Source organism: Microcaecilia unicolor, chromosome 8 (assembly GCF_901765095.1).
Source record: "Microcaecilia unicolor chromosome 8, aMicUni1.1, whole genome shotgun sequence".
Lineage (NCBI taxonomy): Eukaryota > Metazoa > Chordata > Amphibia > Gymnophiona > Siphonopidae > Microcaecilia > Microcaecilia unicolor.
Genome location: NC_044038.1, coordinates 66314342 through 66341101, shown reverse-complemented (window position 1 = coordinate 66341101; position 26760 = coordinate 66314342). Strand labels below are relative to the sequence as shown.

At 45.1% G+C, this 26760-nt stretch overlaps 1 protein-coding gene across 1 annotated transcript in view; it reads right to left on the bottom strand.

Annotated features, from left to right (window-relative positions):
• TMEM8A (transmembrane protein 8A) overlaps positions 1 to 26760 on the bottom strand; it is a 116562-nt gene that overhangs the window by 9598 nt on the left and 80204 nt on the right. Inside the window, exons 8-12 of the mRNA XM_030213108.1 lie at positions 22734 to 22857; positions 21507 to 21643; positions 20915 to 21093; positions 18609 to 18755; positions 9258 to 9374 (exon numbers count right to left, since the gene is read on the bottom strand). Of these exons, the coding sequence (XP_030068968.1) occupies positions 9258 to 9374; positions 18609 to 18755; positions 20915 to 21093; positions 21507 to 21643; positions 22734 to 22857 (704 nt within the window). The remainder of the gene's footprint in view (positions 1 to 9257; positions 9375 to 18608; positions 18756 to 20914; positions 21094 to 21506; positions 21644 to 22733; positions 22858 to 26760) is intronic.

Below are 26760 nucleotides of genomic sequence, written 5' to 3'. Positions count from 1 at the left end.
TTCCATTCTTTGAGTATGAAAGAGAGGGAAAATGTTGCACACAGGACATGCTACTAATTAAGGTGGAATTCAAATACCAACCACCCCCCCCCCCCCCCAAACAAAAAAAATGTCTGCTGTGTTGGGATAACCATTTTATCCCTGTAAAATATGATCTAAAGTGGATTGATACCAAGCTCTGGAGCTCGAAAACTCTATGTACTGGAGTGACACCACAAAAAAAAGTGACCTTGTGGGGCTTAATCCCTTCAAATACCTGACTTATGTCCCAGGTATTGCAAGGGACATTTTTATATAAGACCCGGACTAAATGAGGAATAAACCTCTGAAAGCAGAGAAAACAAATCCAAGAACTTGTACACAAACTAAATGGATAATCATCTTCATCTGATGACGTATGACTTCCTGTTAGGTTGTCCTGACCACACCTACAAGAGTCTGAGATACCTCTCTAGACATTCTCTCCTCTACTCTGTGAAGGACAAAACTGGACTTGAGAGAAGGGTGCCGTGGTTTTAGGTGCTTTGTCGATTGATAACTATAACCAATTCTCTCATGGCTATTTACCTCCAGACTTAAGTAGGATGGAGAAATGAGGCTCACTAAACCTTTGTTTTTCCTGAACCTGGCAAGGGTCTCTGCCACTGGTATTGGGGGATATGTAAAAAACATTCTTCTGTTTTCTTCATGGAGGAGAAATCTGGTGCAATCTTAATCAGGATTCTCCACATTAGGATTTATCTTGTCCTGTCATAAAAGAACCCTGTATAGCAAGAGAATGGAATTGAGGCAAAACATAAATGATATTCGCATTTCAAAAAGGGCACGGAGTGGTGTAGCCTACAGGGAGCGGCAGGTACAACCCATAGAGGTGGTAACCTGCACAGAGTGGCAGATACGGTTTTAAATAAAAGGCATAGAGGGGGTGTGATCTGCATGGAGCAGCAGATACAACCCTAAACAAAAGGCATAGAGGGGTGTAACCGGAAAGAAGTGGCAGGTACAACCCCCTAAGCAAAGGCATAAAGGAGTGTCCTATCAGATTCTATAGTTGCATCCTCCTTTCCTTACTGATATTATTGTCTGCACATCTCTCTAACCCCTCTCTCTTTAGTATGTAAGCTGCTCAGACATACCCATTGATGGGCGGGATAGGAAATCCTCTAATAAACTTGAAAACGTATAACCTGCGCACAGAGGGGTATAACTTGCACAGAGCGGCAGGTACAACCCTAAACAAAGGCATAAACATCGGAACATCCTGGGCCACACCAATGGTCTATCTAGCCCAGTATCCTGTTTCCAACAGAGGACAATTCAGGTCATGAGTACCTGACAGAAACCCAAATCATGACAACATTCCATGCTACAAATCCCAGGGCAAGCTGTTGCTTCCCCATGTCTGTCTTAATAACAGACTATGGACTTTCCTCCAGGAACTTGTCCAAACATTTTTTTAAATCCATATACACTAACCGCTGTTACCACATCCTCTAGCAAAGAGTTCCAGAGGTTATCTATTTGTTAAGTGAAAAAATATTTCCTCCTATTTGTATTAAAAGTATTTCCATGTAATTTCATTGAGTGTCCCCTAGTCTTTGTACTTTTGGAACAAGTAAAAAATCAATTTACTTCTACTCGTTCTACACCACTCAGGATTTTGTAAACCTCAATTGTATCTCCCCTTATCGATCTCTTTTCCAAGCTGAAGAGCCTGAAACTCTTTAGCCTTTCCTTATATGGGAGGAGATCCATCCCCTTTATCATCACTCTTCTCTGAACCTTTTCTAATTCCACTATATCTTTTTTTGAGATACAGTGACCAGGTACAACCCTAAACAAAGGCACAGAAGGGTGCAACTTGCACAGAGTGGCAGGTAGAACCCTAAACAAAGGCACAGAGGTGTAACTTGCACGGAGCAGCAGGTACAACCCTAAACAAAGACACAGAGGGGTGTAACCTGCATGGAATGGTAGGTACAACTCCAGCCACCTTACCAGGCAGACCAGATGGACCATGCTGTTCTTCATCTGCTGTTATTACTTTGTTACTATGTCCCCATTAGGGCAATCCATCAGATAGTGTGTGGCCAATAGGATTCCTCAGGGTTATGGCCTCCTGGAAGAGGCCAAACCTCTCTGCTTACTGGTGTCATATATAACCACTTTCTTTGTTGGCTGTCTGGATATTAACAATTTTATTGGTCACTAGCTGTCCCCACTGGCATTGCTCAGCGATAAGTTAGTACTTTGTAACTGAGAAAAGCAAGGTTTGTGTGTAATAACACTGTATAAGTATGCTGAAGGGTGAGTGTACGTGGAGGTGTGCTACTTAAACATAACATAGTAAATGATGGCAGACAAAGACCTGAACGGTCCATCTAGTCTGCCCAACAAGATAAACTCATTTTACATGGTATGTAATACTTTATATGTACATCCGAGTTTGATTTGTCCCTGCCTTTCTCAGGGCACAGACCGTAGAAGTCTGCCCTGCACCGGTTTTATTCTCCAAATACCAGTGTCGCCACCCAATGTCCGCTAAGATTCCATAGATCCATTCCTTCTAAACAGGATTCCTTTGTGTTAATCCCACGCGTGTTTGAATTCCATTACCGTTTTCATCTCCACCACCTCCCGCGGGAGGACATTCCACGTATCCCTCACCCTCTCCGTGAAAAAATACTTCCTGACATTACTCCTGAGTCTGACCCCCCTGCAACCTCAATTCATGTCCTCTAGTTCTACCACCTTCCCGTCTCCGGAAAAGGTTCGTATGCGGATTAATACCTTTCAAATATTTGAACGTCTGTATCATGTCACCCGTTTCTCCTTTCCTCCGAGGTATACATGTTCAGGTCGGCAAGTCTCTCCTCATACGGTTTGCAACGCAAATGGAGTGTGTGAGAATGGGTGAGTGTCAGTGGGGGTGTGCTATTCTGGGGTGTGTGAGAACAGGTGAACATGAGTGGGGTGTTTTGCTGAGGGGTGTGTGAGTTTAATACTCCCTTAAACCAGAAAACGTGGAGACTGGATCCCTACCTAGCACCAACTTTTCTTTTGCGATCAATTTGTTTAGGTTGATTTTCTTGATTAGTTTTTTCTTTCAATCTACCAAGCACCTGCAATTTGGCTTTCATTGTTTTCCTGTCAGAACACAGCCTTCTTTTCAAAGGCATATTGCATTTCAGTTTCCCGCCCTTTTCGATGAGTGTTCCCCTGGCGGGGTAGTGAATTCATGCACTCACACACACACATTTCCCAGCCTGACCCCAATACTTTCTCTCAACCTTGTTTTCAGCAGTCTCTGAACTCCACCTTGTACTGAAATTGTTAGGGAAGAGGGTAATAGAGAATGAGAGGGAAAACTGCACAGCTGCTGTCCAAGTTTCTCCTCACCAGTTTCTGAGCCCTCACCCTGTCCCAAGCAGTTTGTCGTTTAGCTACAGCAAGAAAGAACTTTCCGACTTGCAGCCTATTCATTTAATGGATGGAGGTATTGCTCCCCCCTCCCTTGAGCTCCCCTGTGAACCGAATCGTTTCAAACTACACAATAACCTTGGCAACAGCGGGTAGTGTCTGCATGCTGGGTTTGGTGGCCATAGCTCTTCGGGGGCCGGAGGAGTTTGGACAGAAACACATGCATTATAGATATAGATAGATAGATTTAGATTGCTAGGGGATTTTAGTTTAACCATTATGTTCATATTTAATGGAGGAAAGCTCCTTTTAAGTTTTCTCAGTACTCCTTGGATGAATATGCTGTTAGAATGGATTAGAGGTTGAGAAATTTGGAAGGAAAAATCCTGGGTTAAATTGGGATAGTACTGCCAGCGAACCAGCTGATTTGATTATCCTTCCGATTCAATGTCTTGAAGCCACTACAAACTTAGTGTCATCTGCTTCGTGTGGTTGATATAGCTAGCACAGGGGTACAAGAAAACCACAGAGGCTTGGTAACAGAAAAATGCAGAAGATAAAAAAAAAAAAATAGAACCAAAAAACAGTGGGGCAGATATTCAGCTGCTGGCTTTATGCCCTGATATTCAATGCAGGGCCATGTCCAGGCTCCAGCAATGAATACCTGGGTGTACGAAGACAGACAAAATATAGCCGGTTATGTATGATATTCAACACTTAAGCAACTACGGTAAACCGCATAAACACAGTACTGCGTTTTATGTCTGTGTTTCCCAAGTCGCTCCTGGAGTACCCCATTGCCAGTCAGGTTTTCAGGATATCCGCTATGAATATGCATGAAAGAGATTTATATACAGTGGAAGCAGTGTATGCACATCAATCTCATGCATATTCATTGTGGATATCCTGAAAACCTGACTGGCAAGGAGGTACTCCAGGACCAACTTGGGAAACATTGCTTTATGTAGTCTTATAAATGCAGCTATCCTAGCTGCATTAAGTGCTAAGTGGCTAATTGCCAATTCTGCCCCAGGAACAACCACAAAATAGCCAGTTTCAGCTTAGGTACTATATAGGGCACTCCCTTCTTGCCTCTAAAAGGGGGGGAGGGGGGCTGAACAGAAGGGACTGAAAAAAAAGCAAGCCCTTCTGGTAAACGAAAAACACTTTAGAGTTCAATTTTTCTGTTTTATAATAATGCTAAAATTTATTACAGTAAATAAATGGTTACAATAAAAATTATTTTATCTCAGTATTAAAGAAAATTGAATTCTTATATCAGTCCAAATGTCAGTATAAGGAAAATAAAATCTCTCTCTCTCTGTCTCTCTCTGTGTTTCCTTTGGAAGCTTAACAAAACCTGACTGCCACAAGTTGTACTTGTCAGATTACTGAAGCCTAATTTTGTCCAATCACTTAATGCCTTATATTTTCTCTCTTACTTATCTGGTATTCTTCAACTCTGACCTCTAAGATCACCTTCACATAATTCTGTTTCTTTGGTATTTTTCTCAAATATTCATCATTTGCCCTTTGTAACCTCCTTCCCTCGAATACTTATCACTCATACTTGTCCTTCACTGAAAATGTCTGTGTGTTATGTTTAGAGCCTTTTGAAGCAAACAGACACTTGTTAAAGTTTATGGCCCATTACTAGGGCTAAGCAAGCCTGTCTATAGTCTGTGAGAAGACCAAGAAGACACAAGTTAGCTAATTGCCCTACTAGATCATACATAAGGGAATAAGTTATATATACAAAGCTGACTGATCTGAAAAACCAGACAGCTCTATACTAAACATCACTCACTGGGCATTTTCAGCAACATTGTCTGGTTGTGCTGCTGAATATGTTCCGTTAGCCCTACACAAGTGATTTCAACAGCCAAAAGCTGTTTCTGTCTGTTTAAGTATCTATCCCAGTATTACCATAGTTGAATAAGGTCCTTAAAAGTGAAAATTCTTCATTAAAATACCCAATGTGGCCACGTTTCAACCCCAGATTTCAGTCTGTTGAAACCCGAGGGCCAGGGGCGTATCTATGGGTGGGCCAGGGGCCCAATCTCGGCTCAGGTCCAACCAATTTCTCCTGATCATCCAATTGGTGCAGTCTTCTAGGCGCTGGTTAGCTTGCAATGGGAGTGCATAGCCTTTCAGGAAATCTGCTGCGGCTCAGCTCGGCCACGTGCATTAGGCAGTCAGCAGCAAAAACAGGAGCTATCCAGTCCTCCTACCTGTGGTAACCAGCCCAGCTGGTTCTCCTCCACTGTACCAGCAGCAGTAGCTGCTGGAAAAGACGTTACTGGGCCTTTGCCGAGTTCACTTAACCTTTAGTTGAGCTCCCAAGACCTCAACATTCCCCTGTGGCCCCAAACAGGTACAGGACCTAGCCAGCACACAGAGCACAGTCTACAGTGTTCTCCGAGATACCTGACACCATGTGCACACAAATTTTGGAGACTCAATCCCAGATGTCCAGGTAAAAATGTACAATGTAATGCTCACTGCCTAGGGGGAGAAAAAGGTATATTTAATAATATACCTTCCTCCCCACCAAGGCAGTGAACAGCCCACCCCCACCCAGAAACCACCAACAAAATTTGGGTGGGGGTGGACTCAAGTGAAAATAAAAAAAAATGTTGTATATAGTTATTATATATACATATATACACACACACATACATATTTTTTTTTAATGTTGGTGGGTTTTTAGGTGGGGATGGTCTCTGCAGTCCAAGTTAAAATAATTTAAAGCAGCTTTATATTTAATGTGGGCAGGTTTCTGGGTGGGGGTGGGTTCTGCAGTCCCAGGACATTAAAAAACCCCAAACGTTTTGTATTTAATGCTGGTGTGCTTTGGGGGGGGGGGGGGGAGGCCAAACTAGGGGGGGTAGGACAGGTCTGATGCTAGGCAACAGGGAGGGGTAGTGGGCTGGGGTGGTTGATGCCTACCTATGGGATGGATGGTGAGGAAGGGATGGGAAGGAGGGGGTAGGGAAAGGAAGGGAAAGGCTGATGCCGTGCTATGGAGACGGATTGAGGGGGTAGGGAAGGGAAAGGTTAATGCTGGGCTACAGGGATGAATAGGGGGGGGGGGGGGAAGGGCTCATGCTGGGCTAGAGGACAATTTCTAATTTTTGGTCCTTTTTTCTGTAATTGAGGCGGGTTAGTCTGTGTTCTGCATGTGACCAAGCTGGTGAAAGATTCTGCTGGCATGTGGTTTGTGTGAGGATCTATACGCCTGACTTGTCTGGTTTTTCCAACTGGATGCATATTGCTGTTATGTATATTCACTGCTGCCTTTTTAAAGTTACTGCTACTGGTATGTGTGTTCAGAATTGGTGTTAAAGTTTGCAACATAGGTTTTAAGAAGCTTCTTTTCAGGATTTAGTGTTACTTCACAAAGTACTTGGCAGTGAAGGGATTTGGTGTTGCTGTTATTGAGGTGCTACCAGAATTTGAATACATTTTTCCTATGGAAAGCTGTAAGAACAAACATTCTAACTATGTTCTGTATGCTACAGATTCCACAGTAGGTAGAAGAGGAAGAAGTCTTCAAAGGTATATTTACCAAATTTTACCTGTTTGATTAATACAGCTTAATAAGGCATATATATTTATTATAAAGCAAAGTTGAAGGATATGTGCCAAACTGTGGTAATTTTATTTTGTCAGCATTAGAAGAGAGAGAAAGCAGTAGAGCCAGAGGAAGGGAAAAAGACTTCAAAAGTATTTACCTGTTTGCTTAATTAGGCATTTGTTATAAAGGATAAATGTCATTGCTGTAATTATATTACAGGATCCTGTCATGTGTGTTCAAATGTCTGTCGTCATTGCAGATTTAGGTCTGGTCAAGTTTAAGATATGGGATAATGTAACTGTATTGACAAATATCAGTTTTTCTATTAAGTGAATATGTGGTTTATATTGATGCAGGGCAGCTGATGGGCAGACTACTCAGAAGTGCATTCAAAGGCATTATTTTGTAGTATCTGAAGAAACACTACTCATACCTATATACACAGTGCCCAACCATATTAGCTCTAGGCCCACCCAAAATGCCAGGTCTGGCTACGCCACTGGCGAGGGCAAAATGTGACCATGCTGTGTATTTTTATACAGAATTTGCACTTTCAAGGGTGACAGATACAGTACAATTAGTCAACAAGTCAAAGACCTGACTAAAGCCTGTTAATTATGAATTACTAGTAAAAAAGGCCCGTTTCTGTAGGCAAGGAAACGGGCCTTAGGCAGGCAATTTCCCCCCCCCCCCCCCCCCCCCGTGCTAGGGCGCCCTTGAACCCCCCCTTCCGCGAACCTGTCATTTCCCCCCCCCCCCCTGCGAGCGAAAACTGCCACCACCGCCGCCGTGTTGTTCTTCCCTTCCCGTAGGTTCTTCAATCATCTTGTCCGTAAGTTCCTCTGCGTGCGTCTGATGTCAGACGCACGCATGCGTCTGACGCACGGAGTTAAACTTTCTGAGAAGATGATTGAGGAACCCACCCGAAGGTAGTGCACAACAGCGGTGGGGGGGGGGGGGGGTGCGGTTTTCGGCGTTCCGGGGGGGGGGGGGGGATCGACAGGTTCGCGGGAGGGGGTGGGTTTCGAGGGGGGCGTAGCGCGGGGGGGGTGACAGCTGATTCCGAGGCAGTAGGAGGAGTAGGGAAACTTACTCCTCCCCTTGCCTTGGAATCAGCTGTGTTGACGTCAGTGACGTCCGTGCGTGTCTGCCTCGCAGACCACTTGCAGCCAGGGAGCCACAGTCCCAAGCATATAACGTTGGAGGTGAGAATTATTATATAGGATCTTAATGAGAAGTGCAAGACTTCCTTGGGAAGAATGCTACCTAGCTCCACAGTGAAAGCGGTTTGGTCTACCTAAAAAGTCGTGAAGGGAAGCACTTTCCACCATGTCTGTCACCTAGTCGTGTATTTAAGTGTCAAAACAACCTCCAACTTTCAACATATTTGTGCCAAAACTCAATGTGTTTATTTATTTATCATGAACATTTATAACCCGCATAATCCCACCAAGGCAGGCTCTATGTGGCTTACAATGTTAGGTGAAAAGTACAACACAATAGCAGTAGTGCAAAGCACAGAATAAAGTAGATGAAGGGAAGGGAGGGAAACAGCAGGGGAAGGAAGGCGGAGATGCAGAAGATCAAGCAGTGTGCTCTTTGATGGAATTAGGTCCAGACATACCCTCAACACAGAAACAACTTAACTGATACCTGGCAGAAATGTATAGTTGCTTAAATGAAGAAACAAATATTCTACGTTTTGTTAAATGTTGGTTCACGTGGGGCCAATAGACTTTTGCAAAAAATCATGCATTATAGCTAAAATGGAAAATGAACAAGTTACAACCTGCTACTCCTAGTTTTCTGGAATTATACAAAAATGTGTGGTAGTATGTGCCAATCTTTCATTCACACAAGACTGAGTGATACCATTCTGCTCCAAAGCAAGGATGACAACCCACTCAGTCTCTACAAAACTAGAACAGTAGGAAGAAATGAAAACTTTCCTGACACACTGTCATATTGGAATGTACAGTGCCCTGTACTACTTTTATGTATGCAATGAAGGCTCTTACTTTTCCAACTCTGAAGAACTGAGATATCTTCACTATCACCGAACTAATCCTGTGACTTCTAGTCAGGCACTGGTGTTATGAGAAGAGCACCACAGTCCAGACACACAGAAATAATATTAAAAGTGTGCCACAAGGCACAGAAAATTAATCATAAGGCGTTAAGAATAGCATGTTGACTCCAAATGGATGTATCCTTCCCTCAAAATACAGCATAATCCCAAGCACATGAAGCTGTCACTCACCCAGGCTAGAAGCAGCACGATGATGGCAAAGACGCAGGGGCCCATCATGTTCCACACCCCCCTGCGATCCAGTTGCAAGGACATGGCAATGAGCAGAGTCCCCAGGATGAAGAGCACCTGGGAAGCCAAGAGCAAAGCACAACAAAATGAGGACCGATGGGATGGAAGCCGGTGTGACAGAAGAAGGCAGGACATATCGAGTTTCAGAGGAACAAACACACTAAACTGTGTTTTGTCTCCTTTGACATCTTTACAGCTCCTATGCCTACTTTCCCTCTGTGATTTATTTGTATTTAAATGAACTTATGTTCTGTCTTAAATCTGCAGGGTAAATTTTGCAACCACTCAACGTATTGGGCACAAAATAATAGCAATGTTACAATCTGGTGAGTGCTACCCTGGCATGATATCTGGATATTTTTAAATAAGTGAATTTCAAAAGCTCTTATTCAACTATATAAACGTCTCATTAAAAATGAACAAGTGCAGAAGAAGGAACCAATACAAACCCAGAGCAGAGAGAAGCCCACACAGAGGATAGAAAGGGATGAGAATTTCCCAATGACTCCAGTACAATTTCTTTTCTTGATACTGTCCCTTCCCAATCTCTTTTCCATCTGAAACCACTGTATATCTCAGGACCACATTGCCCACCTTAGGGTTTCATCACCTCACCATCCCTTTTGTCTTCTCCCTTCTTCTCAGCTCTGAAGCTTCAACATTTTCTTCCTTTCATTCAGCCATCTACATTCTGTTCGAGTGCATCTCATCTCCATCACTGTAGTCATGCCTCTCCTACTCTTCTCCTTACTCTCTTGCTCATTCTCCTGCTCTTTGCTGGGGATATCAATCCCAATCTTGGTCCTCCAAATCAGCTCTCACTCTACTTTGTGCAGGTCACACCACAATATCTCCAATCTAATTTCTGTTCCTCTCCTTCTCTGCCTTTCTCATGTGCCTGTGCCTGCTCTGTCTCCAACAAGCTTTCCAACATCCATGACCTCTATCTCTCGTACAGCTGTTTGCACTGAGACTTGGCTTTGCCTTGAAGACTCTGCATTAGCTGCTGTCCTGTGTCATGGAGGTTACCTTTTCTCCCATACATCTTGCCAGGTTGGCTGCGGAGGTGGTGTCAGGCTACTACTCTCACCCTCTTGTAGATTTCAACCTCTTCGTCCACCTCAGTCTCGTTGCTTTTCTTCCTTCGAAGTCCACTCCATCCATTTACTCCTCTACCTCTCTGAGTAGCAGTCATTTATCAACCCCCTGATTAAGTCCTTTCCTTCCTTTCTCACTGACTCCTGGCTTTCCTTCTCTCTCAAACCCTCATAGCCTTCTCTCATTCTTGGGGATTTTAACATCCATGCTAATGATCCCTCTGACTCTAATGCCTCTCAGTTTCTTCCTCTAACATCCTCCTTCAATCTTCAGCTGTGCTCCACTACCCCTACTCACCAGAACGGCCACTGTTTTGATCTTGTCTTCTTTTCCAACTGCTTATGCTCCAGTTCTTCCCCTCTGACCATCATCTGATAACCTTCACACTTAAAACACCCTCCCCCCTCCCCAGTCCCTTCCAATCTCCACTTATACATTTTGGAATCTTCAGGCTATTGACTCTTGCACTCTCTACACCAGTGTTCCATCTCTCTTCTCAACCACTATGTTATCCAAGTCTGTCAATAAGGTTGTCTCTTTCTATAATACTGTTCTCACCTCTGCTCTGGAAACCCTCGCTCCTTCCATTCCCTGTTCTGTAAGGTGTACCAAACCCCAGTTTGGGCTGACCTCTAGAATCTGCTACCTACGCTCCTGTGCCCAATCTGCTGAATGCCTTTGACTGAAATCCCATGCTGACTTCATACATTTCAAATTCTTGCCGACATCCTTCCAGTCTGCTTTCACTTGCCAAACAGGACTACTATATCCACTTGACACACTCTCTTGGCTCAAACATGCAACATCTCTTTGCCATGCTGAACTCTTTACACCTCCAACCCCTCTTTCACTTTCTCCCCAGACTATGGCTGAGTACTTTCATTATAAGGTTTACAAGATTAACCTTGAGTTCTCAACTAAGTCACCCCCACCTCTCCTTCACCCAGTCCATTCTGTCAACCCTCCTTCAACTCCTACCTCCTTTTCTGAAATCACTGAAAAGGACACTGCACAATTTCTTTCCTCCTCCAAACTGACTACCTGTTCCTCTTATCCTATTGCCACCCATCTACTCAGCACTCTCTCTCCTACTGTCATTCTGTCAGTCATATCCTCAATCTTTCACTTCTCACTGTAACTGTTCCTGATGCCTTCAAACATGCCGTAGTTCTACCACTCCTCAAAAAACCTTAATTGGACCCTACCTGCCCTTCCAACTATCGCCCAATCTCCCTCCTCCCTTTCCTAGCCAAGATACTTGAACATGCTGTTCTTGACCCACTTCAATCTGGCTTTCGCCATCTACATTGAACTGAAAACACTCCTTGCTAAAGTCTCCAGTGACCTGTTCCTGGCCAGATCCAAAGGTCTCTATTCTATCCTCATCTTTCTCGACCTATCTGCTGCTTTTGACACTGTTGACCACCACCTACTCCTTGATACGCTGTCCTCACTTAGATTTCAAGGCTTTCTTGGTTTTCTTCTCTCTCCTATCGCACTTTTAGTGTATGCTATGGTGGATCCTCCTCCACTTCTATCCCACTATCAGCTGGTTTATCTCAGGGCTCTGTTTTGGGACCTCCTCTTTTCTCCATCTATAGTACTTCTTCCCTTGGTGCTCCGATTTCCTCCCATGGTTTTCAGTATCACCTTTATGCTGGTAACTCCCAGATCTACTTCTCCTCACCAGAAATTTCAGCAGGAATCCAGGCCCAAGTCTCAGCCTGCCTGTCTAACATTGCTGTCTGAATATCTCATCGGTATCTGAAAATAAACATGGCCAAGACTGAGCTTCTTATCTTTCCCCATTCTCTATCTCTGTGGATAACACACTCATCCTTCCTGTCTCATCAGCTTGTAACCTTGGGTCATCTTTGACTCTTCTCTCTCTTTCTCTGCACATATCCAAGACTGCTAAAACCTGTTGTTCCTTTCTCTATAACATCACCAAAATTCATCCCTTCAAAAAACCTTATCCACACTCTTATCACCTCTCACTTAGACTACTGCAACTTGCTTCTCACAGGTCTCCCCCACTAAGCCATCTCTCTCCCCTTCAATTTGTTCAAAACTCTGCTGCACAACTTATATTCCACCAGCCCTCTCCTCAAGTCACTTCATTGGCTCGTTTCCACATACAATTCAAACTCCTCTTACTAACTTACAAGTGCATTCACTCTGCAGCTCTCAGTACCTCTCCACTCTTATCTCTCCCTACACACCTCCCTGGGAATTCTGTTCATCAGGAAAATCTCTCTTATTTGTACCCTCCTCCTCCACTGCGAACTCCAGACTCCATTCCTTTTATCTTGCTGCACCGTATGTCTGGAATAGACTTCCGGAGTCAGTATGTCAAGCTCCAGCTGTCTTCAAAATCTAGGCTAAAAGCCCACCTTTTTGAGGCTGTGTTTAACTCCTCTTATTCACTTGTTCAGTACCCATGCCTGTTTTATCATTCCCTTAGATTGTAAGGCTCTGTTGAGCAGGGACTGTCTCTTACATGTTCAGTGTACAGTGCTGCGTACATCTAGTAGCGCTATAGAAATGATAAGTACTGGTACCAGTACTAATTTGTAAAATTGCTAGTTCAAGAATATTCAATTTCAAATTTCATCAAGATAATTACAAAGATAAAAGTAAAAAAAAAAAAAAAGAGATTACAGTCAGTACAGGGAATTGTGGCATCCAGGTCAGTAAATAACACAGCAACATACACTAGTAGAATTCAGCCTGCCATGAGTGGGAAAGCGCGGATTACAAATGTAACAAAAAAAAAAAACAACAAAAAAATAAGACTGAAGAGAAATCACTCATAGCTGTCTCTGACTGAAAGTTATGTTAGTCATGAAAGCAATTCATCCAGTGGAATGCAAAACCTAAGTTGGCATCTGGTTGGATCAGTGTGTAAAATTTGCGTAGTTCAGATTATGGCGATCTTAAACCATGGAAGGTATATGTAAGGACATCTGGAAAAAGTTGGAAAGCAAAGGGCAAAACTGAAAGGAGCTATTTTAAAAGGAAAGTGGAGTGGAGGAGTGGCCTAGTGGTTAGGGTGGTGGACTTTGGTCCTGGGGAACTGAGGAACTGAGTTTGATTCCCACTTCAAGCACAGGCAGCTCCTTGTTACTCTGGGCAAGTCACTTAACTCTCCATTGCCCCAGGTACAAATAAGTACCTGTATACAATATGTAAGCTGCAATGAGCCTGCCATGAATGGGAAAGCACGGGGTACAAATGTAACAACAACAAAAAAAAAAAGTAAAAGAAGAGGAAAAGGAAAATCGCTTGGTTCTCAAAAGTAGTAGCTGAAAAGGTAAGGAAAACGAGGTTAACCCAGTGGTTTCTAAACCTGGTCCTGGAAGCAGCCCAGCCAGTCAGTTTTCAGGATATTCTCAATGAATATTCATGAGAGAGATTTGCATGCAGTGGAGGCAGTGCAATTTATTGTGGATACCCTAAAAACCTGACTGGCTGGAGTACCTCCAGGACCAGGTTTGGGAACCACTGGGTTAGCCTTTATAAACTACAAGAGATCGCAGAAAGAGGAAGAAAGGCGATAATATCTGGAAAAGCTGGTTGACTAGTCAGGAAAGAAAAGATGCAAACGGAAGCAAATGGAAAAAAAAAAAAAAAGCCAATACAGTAAAATAGGGGGACAAAACACTTTTTAGATATGCAGTGCAAAAGTGGCATTGTGAGAATCAAAGGTGAAGGGGAGGAATATGTAGAAGCTGATCAAAATAAGACAATTATTTCACAAATATTTCTGTTCTTTGTTCACAGATATAATAGGCATCTCTGAGACCTGGTGGAAGGAGGATAACCAGTGGGACACTGTCATACTGGGGTACAAATTATATCGTAGTGATAGGGTGAATCGGATTGGTGGAGGGGTAGCATTGTATATTAACGAGAGCCTTGAATCAAATAGATTGAAAATTCTGCAGGAAACAAAACACTCCTTGGAATCACTGTGGATTGAAATTCCATGTGCAAAGGGGAAAAGGATAGTGATAGGAGTGTACTACCGTCCGGTTTTGATATTGGCATTGAAGGAAGTGAAACTAGGAAATCAAGTACGCTAGCGTTTAACTATAGAAAAGGTGATTACGACAAAATGAGAAAAATGGTGAAAAAAAGACTGAAAGGAGCAGCTCGCAGAGTAAAAAACTTGCATCAGGCGTGGATGCTGTTTAAAAACACCATCCTAGAGGTTCAGGACAAATATATTCCACGTATTAGAAAAAAGGGAAAAAAGACTAAACGTCAGCCGGCGTGGCTAAACAGTAAGATAAAGGAAATCATTAGAGCCAAAAAACAATCCTTCAGAAAGTGGAGAAGAGAACCAACTGAAAGTAACAGGATAGATCATAAGGAATGCCAAGCCAAATGCAAAGCGGAGATAAGGAGGGCAAAAAAGGACTTTGAGAAGAAATTAGCGTTGGAAGCAAAAATACATAGTAAAAATTTTTTTAGATACATTAAAAGCAGGAAACCGGCCAAAGAGTCGGTTGGGCCGCTGGATGAAAATGGTGTTAAAGGGGCGATCAAGGAGGACAAAGCCGTAGCGGAGAAATTAAATGAATTCTTTGCTTCGGTCTTCACCGAGGAGGATTTGGGGGGGGACACCGGTGCCGGAAAGAATATTTGAAGCGGGGGAGTCGGAGAAACTAAACAAATTCTCTGTAACCTTGGAGGATGTAATGGGTCAGTTCAGCAAGCTGAAGAGTAGTAAATCACCGGGACCTGATGGTATTCATCCCAGAGTATTAATAGAACTAAAAAATGAACTTGCGGAGCTACTGTTAGAAATATGCAATCTGTCCCTAAAATCGAGTGTAGTACCGGAAGACTGGAGGGTAGCCAATGTTACTCCGATTTTTAAGAAGGGTTCCAGAGGAGATCCGGGAAATTATAGACCGGTGAGTCTGACGTCGGTGTCGGGCAAGATGGTGGAGGCTATTATTAAGAATAAAATTGCAGAGCATATACAAAAACATGGACTGATGAGACAAAGTCAGCACGGATTTAGTGAAGGGAAGTCTTGCCTCACCAATCTAATGCATTTTTTTGAGGGGGTAAGCAAACATGTGGACAATGGGGAGCCGGTTGATATTGTATATCTGGATTTTCAGAAGGCGTTTGACAAAGTGCCGCACGAAAGACTCCTGAAGAAATTGCAGAGTCATGGAATCGGAGGTAGGGTATTATTATGGATTAAGAACTGGTTGAAAGATAGGAAGCAGAGAGTAGGATTGCGTGGCCAGTATTCTCAGTGGAGGAGGGTAGTTAGTGGGGTCCCGCAGGGGTCTGTGCTGGGTCCGTTGCTTTTTAATGTATTTATAAATGACCTAGAGATGGGAATAACTAGTGAGGTAATTAAATTCGCCGATGACACAAAATTATTCAGGGTCGTCAAGTCGCAGGAGGAATGTGAACGATTACAGGAGGACCTTGCGAGACTGGGAGAATGGGCGTGCAAGTGGCAGATGAAGTTCAATGTTGACAAGTGCAAAGTGATGCATGTGGGTAAGAGGAACCCGAATTATAGCTACGTCTTGCAAGGTTCCACGTTAGGAGTTACGGATCAAGAAAGGGATCTGGGTGTCGTCGTCGATGATACGCTGAAACCTTCTGCTCAGTGTGCTGCTGCGGCTAGGAAAGCGAATAGAATGTTGGGTGTTATTAGGAAGGGTATGGAGTCCAGGTGTGCGGATGTTATAATGCCGTTGTATCGCTCCATGGTGCGACCGCACCTGGAGTATTGTGTTCAGTACTGGTCTCCGTATCTCAAAAAAGATATAGTAGAATTGGAAAAGGTACAGCGAAGGGCGACGAAAATGATAGTGGGGATGGGACGACTTTCCTATGAAGAGAGGCTGAGAAGGCTAGGGCTTTTCAGCTTGGAGAAGAGACGGCTGAGGGGAGATATGATAGAAGTGTATAAAATAATGAGTGGAATGGATCGGGTGGATGTGAAGCGACTGTTCACGCTATCCAAAAATACTAGGACTAGAGGGCATGAGTTGAAGCTACAGTGTGGTAAATTTAAAACGAATCAGAGAAAATTTTTCTTCACCCAACGTGTAATTAGACTCTGGAATTCGTTGCCGGAGAACGTGGTACGGGCGGTTAGCTTGACGGAGTTTAAAAAGGGGTTAGATAGATTCCTAAAGGACAAGTCCATAGACCGCTATTAAATGGACTTGGAAAAATTCCGCATTTTTAGGTATAACTTGTCTGGAATGTTTTTACGTTTGGGGAGCGTGCCAGGTGCCCTTGACCTGGATTGGCCACTGTCGGTGACAGGATGCTGGGCTAGATGGACCTTTGGTCTTTCCCAGTATGGCACTACTTATGTACTTATGAAGGGCCGGCAGCAGAACAGCAGAAGACAAACAGAAATAGGAAAGGAGAAGTGGTTGTCCTTGAGCAATTTTCAGAGGACTGCGTTCATGAGAAGCTGGCAAAACTAAAGGTGGACAAAGCGATGGGGCCAGATGGCATACCTTGGTGTCATCTTCGACTCCTCCCTCTCCTTCTCTGCGCATATCCAGCAGATAGCCAAGACCTGTCGCTTCTTCCTCTATAACATTAGCAAAATTCGCCCTTTCCTCTCTGAGCACACCACCAGCAAAATTCGCCCTTTCCTCTCTGAGCACACCACCAGCAAAATTCGCCCTTTCCTCTCTGAGCACACCATCCGAACTCTCATCCACTCTCTCATTACCTCTCGCCTTGACTACTGCAACCTACTCCTCACTGGTCTCCCACTTAGCCATCTATCCCACCTTCAGTCCGTTCAGAACTCTGCTGCACGTCTTATCTTCCGCCTGGACCGATATACTTGTATCACCCCTCTCCTCAAGTCACTTCACTGGCTTCCAATCAGGTACCGCATACAGTTCAAGCCTCTGCTACTAACCTACAAATGCACTCGATCTGCAGCCCCTCCTTACCTCTCAACCCTCATCTCCCCTTACGTTCCTACCCGTAACCTCCGCTCTCAAGACAAATCCCTCCTTTCAGTACCCTTCTCCACCACCGCCAACTCCAGGCTCCGCCCTTTCTGCCTCGCCTCACCCCATGCGTGGAACAAACTCCCTGAGCCCATACGCCAGGCCCCCTCCCTGCCCATCTTCAAATCATTGTTCAAAACCCACCTCTTCAATGTCGCCTTCGGCACCTAACCACTACACCTCTACTCAGGAAATCTAGACTGCCCCAACTTGACATTTCGTCCTTTAGATTGTAAGCTCCTTTGAGCAGGGACCGTCCTTCCTTGTTAATTTGTACAGCGCTGCATAACCCTAGTAGCGCTCTAGAAATGTTAAGTAGTAGTAGTATGGCAAACATCAGAGGGTATGGAAAGAACTTGGGGGAAGTTCTGGTGGCTCCGCTGACTGACCCTTTTCAATGCTTCTCGAGTCAGGAGAGGTCCCAGAGGACTGGAGAAGGGCAGATGTGGTCCCTGTCCACAGAAGCAGAAGTAAGGAAGAGGTTGGGAATTACAGGCTGAAAAGTCTGAATTCTGTGGTAAGTAAATTAATAGAAACGTTTTTAAAAACAGAGAATAGTAAAGATTTTGGAATCCAATGGATTACAGGCCCCGAGGCAACATGGTTTCACTAGAAGCAGGTCTCGACAAATCTAATGAATTTGATTGGGTGATCAGAGAGTTGGATCAAGGGGGAGCGTTAAATATGTGAGTCTATTTAGATTTTAATAAAAGCCTTTGACATGGTTCCGCACAGACGACTAATGAATGGGCCCTTGGTATGGGCCCTAAAGTGAATGACTGGGTTAGAGCCCACTTTGCAAGGTTTTAGGAGCAGCTCTGGTGCAAGATCCCCAGCTGAGTAATGTTGCTGAAGGATTGGGTTGGATGAGGTGAGAGTGAACACCACACATAGAAGTCCCCAGGTAGTTGCAAATGAAGTCTCATGATATCAGGTCTCAGCCCCAGCTCCTACTGAGCTAGAAGCCCAGAAAACAGAAAAGAAAAATATACAGACGTGCAGAGATGATGACAAACAGATCCAGAGGTGGAAAGAAAGGCATTTAGACAGAAAAAGACATTAGCGGGAAAAAGAATATGGTGGAGACAAACAAGGAAAGAAGCACAGTCAGAAGAGATGTTCGGAGGATGTGACAGCTCTCAAATACTCACGCTGCATTCAGGATGCTACTTACATATTTCAGGACTTTTTTAATTCGGGACATACAGAGTACTGTCACCCAAATGGAGACGACGGAGCCTAGGAAATCACAATACTGTAGTGTGTCATAGTCCATGATGCACATCACTGCAACCCCGGGCTGGTCACAGGCATGATAAAACTGCAACAGGGAGAAAACAGTATCAGACACTGCAAAAGATTATCAGGACAGACTCTATGACCCCAAGAGGGTCATTTTATAAGGAGACATCTGGTGGCAGTAAGAAGGCGCATAAATTGTGGTATTGTTGCACGCATGCCTAAATGGGCTCCTTCCCCCATGCACAATTTTATAAGTGCACAGGTACAATCAGTGGTGCATACATGAGCAGAATTTGGGCTCAACTGCACATGCATTCTTCAGAAAACTAGGTGCAGGTATTGACACCAATTCTAAGGCTGGGCAAGGAGGCATGCGTTAGGCAACTTACGCTGGCATTTTATAAAAAGCAGGTACCTACTTTTCTTTGTAAAATAATGCCCAAGCTTTACTAATTGTATCTGATATCTTGTTACGATAATGTCAACAAATCTACGTAAGCCACATTGAGCCTGCAAATAGGTGGGGGAATGTGGGATACAAATGCAATAAAATAAATAAAATAAATGAGACATTTCCTTATAAAATTACCTTCTAAATGCAATCAGCCAATGCGCAACTGAATACAATCTTTTAAATCTATATTGTGGGGGTCAAATGTATAAATTAGTTGAAAGGAGGAGGAGCCCAGATGCAATGCAACCCAATCTGTGTGTTACCAGGGGAAAAATTTCATACAGTATTCAAATTAAGTTGCATGGTTTTTTAAATTACCACATGGGCAGGCATCTGTGCCACAGTTTAGAGCAGTGTTTCCCAAGTCCAGTCCTGGAGTACCCCCCTTGCCAGTTAGGATTTCAGGATATCCACAATGAATATGAATGAAAGATTTGCATATAATGGAGGCAGTGTATGCAAATCAAGTTCATGCATATTCACTGTGGATATACTGAAAACCTGACTGGCAAGGGGTACTCCAGGACTGAACTTGGGAAACATTGGTTCAGAGAACAACTGGCCCTTTATTTTCTTTATTAAGAGGGGTGAGATCTAAGAAAATGCTATTACATTCTTTTCCATATCAACCTGCTCTGATATGGGTGGATCACCACCTGAATTAAGATCTCAAAATGATTTTATGTTGCTTCCTACAAAACTGTCTATTCATCTTTTTAGTAAGTTTAGGAGTATTTAAATCATTATTACATACTAGTAAAAAAGGCCCATTTCTGGAAGAAATAAAACGGGCGCCAGCAAGGTTTTTCTCGGAGTGTGTATGTTTGAGAGAGTGTGCGTGAGTGACTGTGTGAGAGAGAGTGAATGTGCGAGTGTGTGTGTGTGTGTGTGACAGAGACAGAGTGAGACTGGGTGCGAGTGTGTCTGTGAGATTGAGAGTGAGTGCCAGGGGCGCCCCCCTCCCTCCGAGTTCCAGGGTCGTCGTCCCCTCCCTCTGAGTTTCAGGGTCCCCCCCCTCCGTCCGAGTTCCAGTGTCCCCCCCCTCCGTCCGAGTTCCAGTGTCCCCCCCCTCCGTCCCAGGTTCGTCGTCCCTCCCTTCCTACGAATTTTAAAAGTCATCTTCACTTACCTCGTTGGGGTTACGTCGGCTGCCAGCAGCGGTAAAAGGCGTGCAAGCTCGGCCCTTCTCTCTCTCTCAGCTGTGGTCCCGCCATCATTTCCTGTTTCGGTAAGGGCGGGACCACAGCTGAGAGAGAGAGAAGGGCCGAGCCTGCACACATTTTACCGCTGCTGCTGCTGTCCGCCATAACCCTGACTTGGTAAGTGAAGATGACTTTTAAAAATCGGAGGGAGGGGGCCTAGAACTGGAAGGGAGGGACGACGACACCCTCATGTGTGACGAACCAGGAAGTACGCTAACATCACAAGAGGAGATGGATACAGCGTAACAGCCAGCACGAACCCTACAACCCTTCACTGCCACGGAGTCAGCTTCAGAACGTTGGAGGTGCTTTTTATTATAGTAGATTGTTGTATAGTTGATGTATTTTTGACATCCTCTTTACTACCTCAGGGACAGCTAGACGGTCAGCCAGTTTAGGCAGGGAAATAAATAACTACAGTGCCTGAATATTATCTCACCTCAAGCTTGGATTTGGAAAAGGTAAGCAATAAATCTAATAACCCAAATCCAATCCCCTAGGGAATATGCATTACACAATATATTAAGACTGAGAACAAGGGGTATGGATGGAGGAGACAGAATAATGAGTAATCTCACGTACTGTGGAAAAGAACATGGTATACAAGTAAACAGATGCTTCCACAAAATAATAGCGGTAAGCAGCCACGGCGATAGCTGGGATAAACATGAGGTTACTGAGTGAGAGCAGCAGAGTGGCCACGAGCTGCTGGGACACAGTAATAGCATTTGTGGAATCAGTGCAGCTCCACCCGCTCCAACCTGAAGAGAGAAAGAAAAGGCAGTGAGCCATTTCCAGGACTTACAATACTGCTCCACTGGGCCATGATGCTTCACATGGAGCCAAAAGCCCTTCCACTACACCACTGGGATCTTCTAGCCTCAATTGTGGCACCCTCGGACCTTCCTTCTGCACCATCACTGAACTATTGGATCCTTCACTCTTCCACCCATCCATCATTGTTCCTTCCTTTCCACTGGGACCCCCTCAGTCATCCCCCTTGGTATTCTCTGTTCCTCAGTCTCACATGAGCAGGCTCATTGGGGTCTCTTCCCCATGCCCGCACACTGATGGGATTCTCCTCAAACTCCTTCCTCCACGATACAACAGTGATCTTTCAGCCCCTCTCCCTACCTTGTGGAGATTAGCCTAGAACAGTTGTCATCAGACTTACCAGCCTTACAGCTACACGCAGCATAGAGGTAGCCATGTCTTCGCAGCAGCTTGCACACCCCATATGTGCCACAGTCATTCAGGCACGGGTTCAGGTAAGCATACATTAGAACTCTGGCGTTCACACTCCAACACTCCCTAGCAAAGGACATACATCACAGTTACATCTGCAGGAGTAAACAATTCTCAGAAAAGTTCACAACAATGAGCTGCTACCCAAGAAATAATTTTATAGTATTGACTCAATTTGAGTAGTAAGGTACATGCAAAATTTTCCTCAAAGTAGGTTAAATCTTCATAAGGAGAACAAAGAGCCATTGCCATGCTGGAAGCAGAATCAGCCAGCATATTATATTACATTTTATCTGCTGCTGATGCCTTATCTTTTATTGCTGTAATTTGATTTATTGACTGTGTTTGATCAACTGCTGATATCTTATCTTCTACTGCTGCAATTTGGTTAACTGCTAGTGTAAACCATTTTGAATGATTTATGCCACTAAAATGGTATAAACACCTATAAATAATACATAAATAAGTATGAAAAACTGTCTGCCCATAAGGGCACAGCTGAAGCACCTGTTGGTGCTCAGAACATCATTACTGGACAGATAATGTCCACCCACCCATGAAGACATAATTGGACTATTGGCAATTGCTCAGAAGAGCAGAAAGTGCTACTTTCTTTATCTATTCGTTGCATTTGCAGGCTCAATGTGGCTTACATCTTACCGGTCAAGGCGACTTTATTATGAAATGCCCTGCAAGATATGAGATAGTACCCCATCACGCCTGCTTTTGGTGCCTGTGGCGCAGTTAACACGGTGAGCACTGTGTTAGCTGCGATAGCCCATGTTATATATAGCACTCGACTCAATCAGAAGACAGGACTGACATCCTACGAGCCTCCTCCAGCCTTGTAGCAGAGAGACACTCCAATCCCTTAGGTCCCAGCCCTGCAATCCCAATAGACCCCAGCTCCCATGGACATGACCTGCCTTAGATACTTCAAGTCCCTCCATAGTGGTCTAGTAACATCAACATATGTATGATTTAAACCTATAGCTAACACGGATATACCCAACAATACAAGAAACAGTTAAAACATATCAGAAAATCTAGATTATGAAAAACTAGATGCTTGCCAAGCTTTTGGCTTCAGGGCCCCCTGTAGGTATGGACATTACCCAAGCCTCTAATTCCAGGAGAGCTCACGGTCACTGCATACCTTTGGTTCCAGGGGCACACCACCTGCAGGGCCAGATACCATCTCTCAGTTTCAGGATAGGGAAGTATTTGTGTTCCTTCAGGTGAGCTGAGGTTCATTTGGAAAGAATAACCTTGGAAAAAAGCTGCAGATAGAGAAATATGCCTGGCATCAACAAACAAGAGAATTACAGAACAAGGTGCAACACCAAGATTCTGGGGAGACACATGAATCCTGTGGTAGTGGGGGTCAGGGCTGACAATCAGAGGCCTCCTCAAGCACCAAGGCAATGATTGAGGATCAAATTCATCCCACAAGAAGATTATGGCAGTGACAGCAGAAGAAACAGGAGTGAGATTGCAAGTTAGAGGAGATCAATAGAAATAAAGGGAAATGGAAATAGGACTTGACATACCGCCTTTCTGTGGTATTTTGCAACTACATTCAAAGCGGTTTACATATATACAGGTACTTATTTTGTACCTGGGGCAATGGAGGGTTAAGTGACTTGTCCACATCACAAGGAGCTGCAGTGGGAATTGAACCCAGTTCCCCAGGATCAAAGTCCACTGCACTAACCACTAGGCTACTCCTCCACTAGCAACATTCCATGTAGAAGCCTGCCCTTGCAGATCAGCAATGCGGCCGCGCAGGCTTCTGTTTCTGTGAGTCTGACGTCCTGCACGTATAGAAACAGAAGCCTGCGCAGCCGCGTTGCTGATCTGCAAGGGCAGGCTTCTACATGGAATGTTGCTAGTGGAATAGCAACATTCCATGTAGAATCTCAATAGTAGCAACATTCCATCTAGAATCGCCAATAGTAGCAACATTCCATCTACATAAGTAGTGCCATACTGGGAAAGACCAAAGGTCCATCTAGCCCAGCATCCTGTCACCGACAGTGGCCAATCCAGGTCAAGGGCACCTGGCACGCTCCCCAAACGTAAAAACATCTAGAATCTCAAATAGGGAAATGGGACTTGATATACCGCCTTTCTGAGGTTTTTGCAACTACATTCAAAGTGGTTTACATACATTCAGGTACTTATTTTGTACCAGGGGCAATGGAGGGTTAAGTGACTTGCCCAGAGTCACAAGGAGCTGCAGTTGAAATTGAACTCAGTTCCCCAGGATCAAAGTCCACTGCACTAACCACTAGGCTACTTCTGCACTCTCCATCACCACATATATGGCATCTTGTAAAACACCGACCAGCGTAACAATGCACAATGAAACGATGACGTATACTTTGCCAGTAAGCATGTACAGGGACAAAGTTGGGGCGCAGTTTTCCAAGTATGCACATCAAACATATAAACGGCAAGTGACCGACTCACCTGCAAATGCGCAGTACAGACTTCCCTCTCTGTCCCGCTCTCGCGTCAAGACGTCATGACGTCAGAGGGCAGAACAGAGAGGGAAACGGAGTCGGACTGTCGGACGCCGCCGCTGCCGCCTGGAAACGAACATCTTGCGAACCAACCTCCACCCTCCCCCCCATCCCCGCCGCCGCTCCCTCCCCCCTCTGTGCCGGGCCCCCCTGCACTGACCTGACAGCGCCTCTCACCTCCATGTGAGGTGAGAGGCGCTGTCAGGTCAGTGTAGGGAGCGGCGGCGAGGAGGGTAGCTGGACATGGGGGGAGGGGGAGGCCAAGGGAAAGAAGAGGGTTGCTAAGGGAATGAGGAAGGTTGCTGGATATGGGGGGGGGGGGGGGGGGGGGGGGGGAAATCGGTGGACGGGGTGAGGCCAGGGGAGAGAGGAGGGCTGCAATACTCGCCCGTTTTTACGGGTTTAACGGCTAGTCAAACATATAAATGGCAAGTGACCGACTCACCTGCAAATGTGCAGTAGAGACTTCCCTCTCTGTCCCGCCCTCGCGTCAAGACGTGATGACGTCAGAGGGCGGAACAGAGAGGGAAATGGACGCTGCCGTTGCCGCTGGAGCCTGGAAATGAAGGAAGAACATCGCCGGTGCACCAACCTCCAACCCCCCCATCCCCGATGTCATCGTCGTCGTCGCCGCTGCTCCCCTCCGTATCCATGACAGCGCCTCTCACCTCCGTGTGGAAGCGCTGCAGGCAGCAGCAGAGCAATCTGCTGCTGCCTGCAGCGTTTTCACACGGAGGTGAGAGGCGCTCTCATGTCAGTGCAGGGGGCCCGGCACAGAGGGGGGAGGGAGCGGCGGCGAGAAGGGTAGCTGGACATGGGGAGAGAGCAGGGCGGGGAGGGAGGCCAAGGGAAAGAGGAGGGTCGGTGGATGGGGTGAGGCCAGGGGAGACAGGAGGGCTGCTGGACATGGTGGGGGGAGGGCAGGGGAGAGAACACGGTTGCTGTACATGGATCGATGGAGGGGAGGTGAGGGCAGGGGAGAGAGGAGGGTTGCTGGACGGGGGAGGGGGTATAGGCCAAGGGAAAGAGGAGGGATGCTGGATATGGGGGGAGGGCAGGGGAGAGAGGATGGTTGGTGGACGGGGGGGGGGGAGGCCAGGGGAAACAGGAGGGCTGCTGGACATGGGGGAGGAGGGCAGGGGAGAGAGGAGGTTTGCTGGACATGGAGGTGAGAATTACAAATCTCGCCCGTTTTAACGGGCTTAATGGCTAGTATATAAAACATGTTGATTTATGTGCATACTTGAATATTCTAATTGTGGCTATTTATATCTGTTTGGTTCACGTTGGGAAGGTAGGTGTAATATCTGCCTCTTACACTCATTTTATAAATGCATATAGGGGTAAGTAGTATATCTCACCAGCATTTGTCAAACTAATTCATTTTGACAGGTGGCACGCCCACTTCCGGGTTCTCAGTTAATCAAAAGTGAGGACACACTAGGTTTTTTTTGTGTGTTTTTAAAAAAAAATTCTTATGGCTACCCCCCTGACAGTTTATCGTTTCCTAGCAGTATTTTTACAAAAGCACTGTGAAGCTATTATATACAACAACAGACAGTTACAACACCCTCTATTGACTACCTGTGGTCACCACTGTGCATTTTTCTTAAACCACTGTTATAAACACTTGTTTTTTTGAAGATAATGTACAATTATATTCTGAGGACCCTCTGAAAAATGATGAAATGGTGTTAAAGTTTGTGAAAAATAAATAAAGTACTGTGTGTGTAGATCTTTTCAAAGTCTATTTTGTAGCCTACAGAGTGTGTTTCCTTCAAAGAGTGCCGTATGGCATCTAAATAAAACTGTAAAGGAATCACGGGTCTCGCATCATATGTCTGTGTACAAACTGTTTTTTTTTTAAAGTTAAAACTGTACACAGTGGCGTAGGCAAGGGGGGGGGGGGCGGGAGGGGGGGACCGCCCCAGGTGTCAGCTCGGGGGGGGGGGGGGTGCTCCCTGCCAGCTCCCCTCCCCCTCAGTGAATCGACACCCCCCCCCCCGACCAGCTCCCGCACCCTACCTTTAAAAAGAATATCGGGAGGCGAAGCGCAGCACCTCGCGCCTGCCCTTTACGTAAAAGAAATGTGGACCGTCGGGTCTTCCCTCGCTCTATCTGTCCCGCCCTCCGCTGACGCAACTTCCTATTTCCGCAAGGGCGGGACAGACAGATATCGCCTCCCGATATTCTTTTTAAAGGTAGGGTGCGGGAGCTGGTCGGGGGGGGGGGGGGGGTGTCATCGTGCTGCACCCGGGGAGGGGGGTGCAACGGCGAACCGCCCCGCCCCTGGTGGCAGCCACTGACTGTACATATTTAGAAAAAATGACAAAGCAGATCGATATAAGACAAACAATAGTTTATTATTGTAAATCTAATGTACAGATCAGCCCGACACAGGCCGTGCTTCACCCAACAGGGCTGCTTCAGGGGCTACACAGTGATCTTTTACTGCCAAAATATGGTAAATATGTATTGATGAAAACAAATGTACAGAAAACGTTGGTCTTCTAAAATATGTTGAAAAAAACAGCTCAATTGAATAAACGAAAAGGAGTGGTAACCGATATTGCTGAGTAGAGTGTACCACTGTTATGGTGCGACCTTGATGCGCTATCGGAGTGAAGAGAGTATCTGAACGGCGTTCATGTAAGTCTC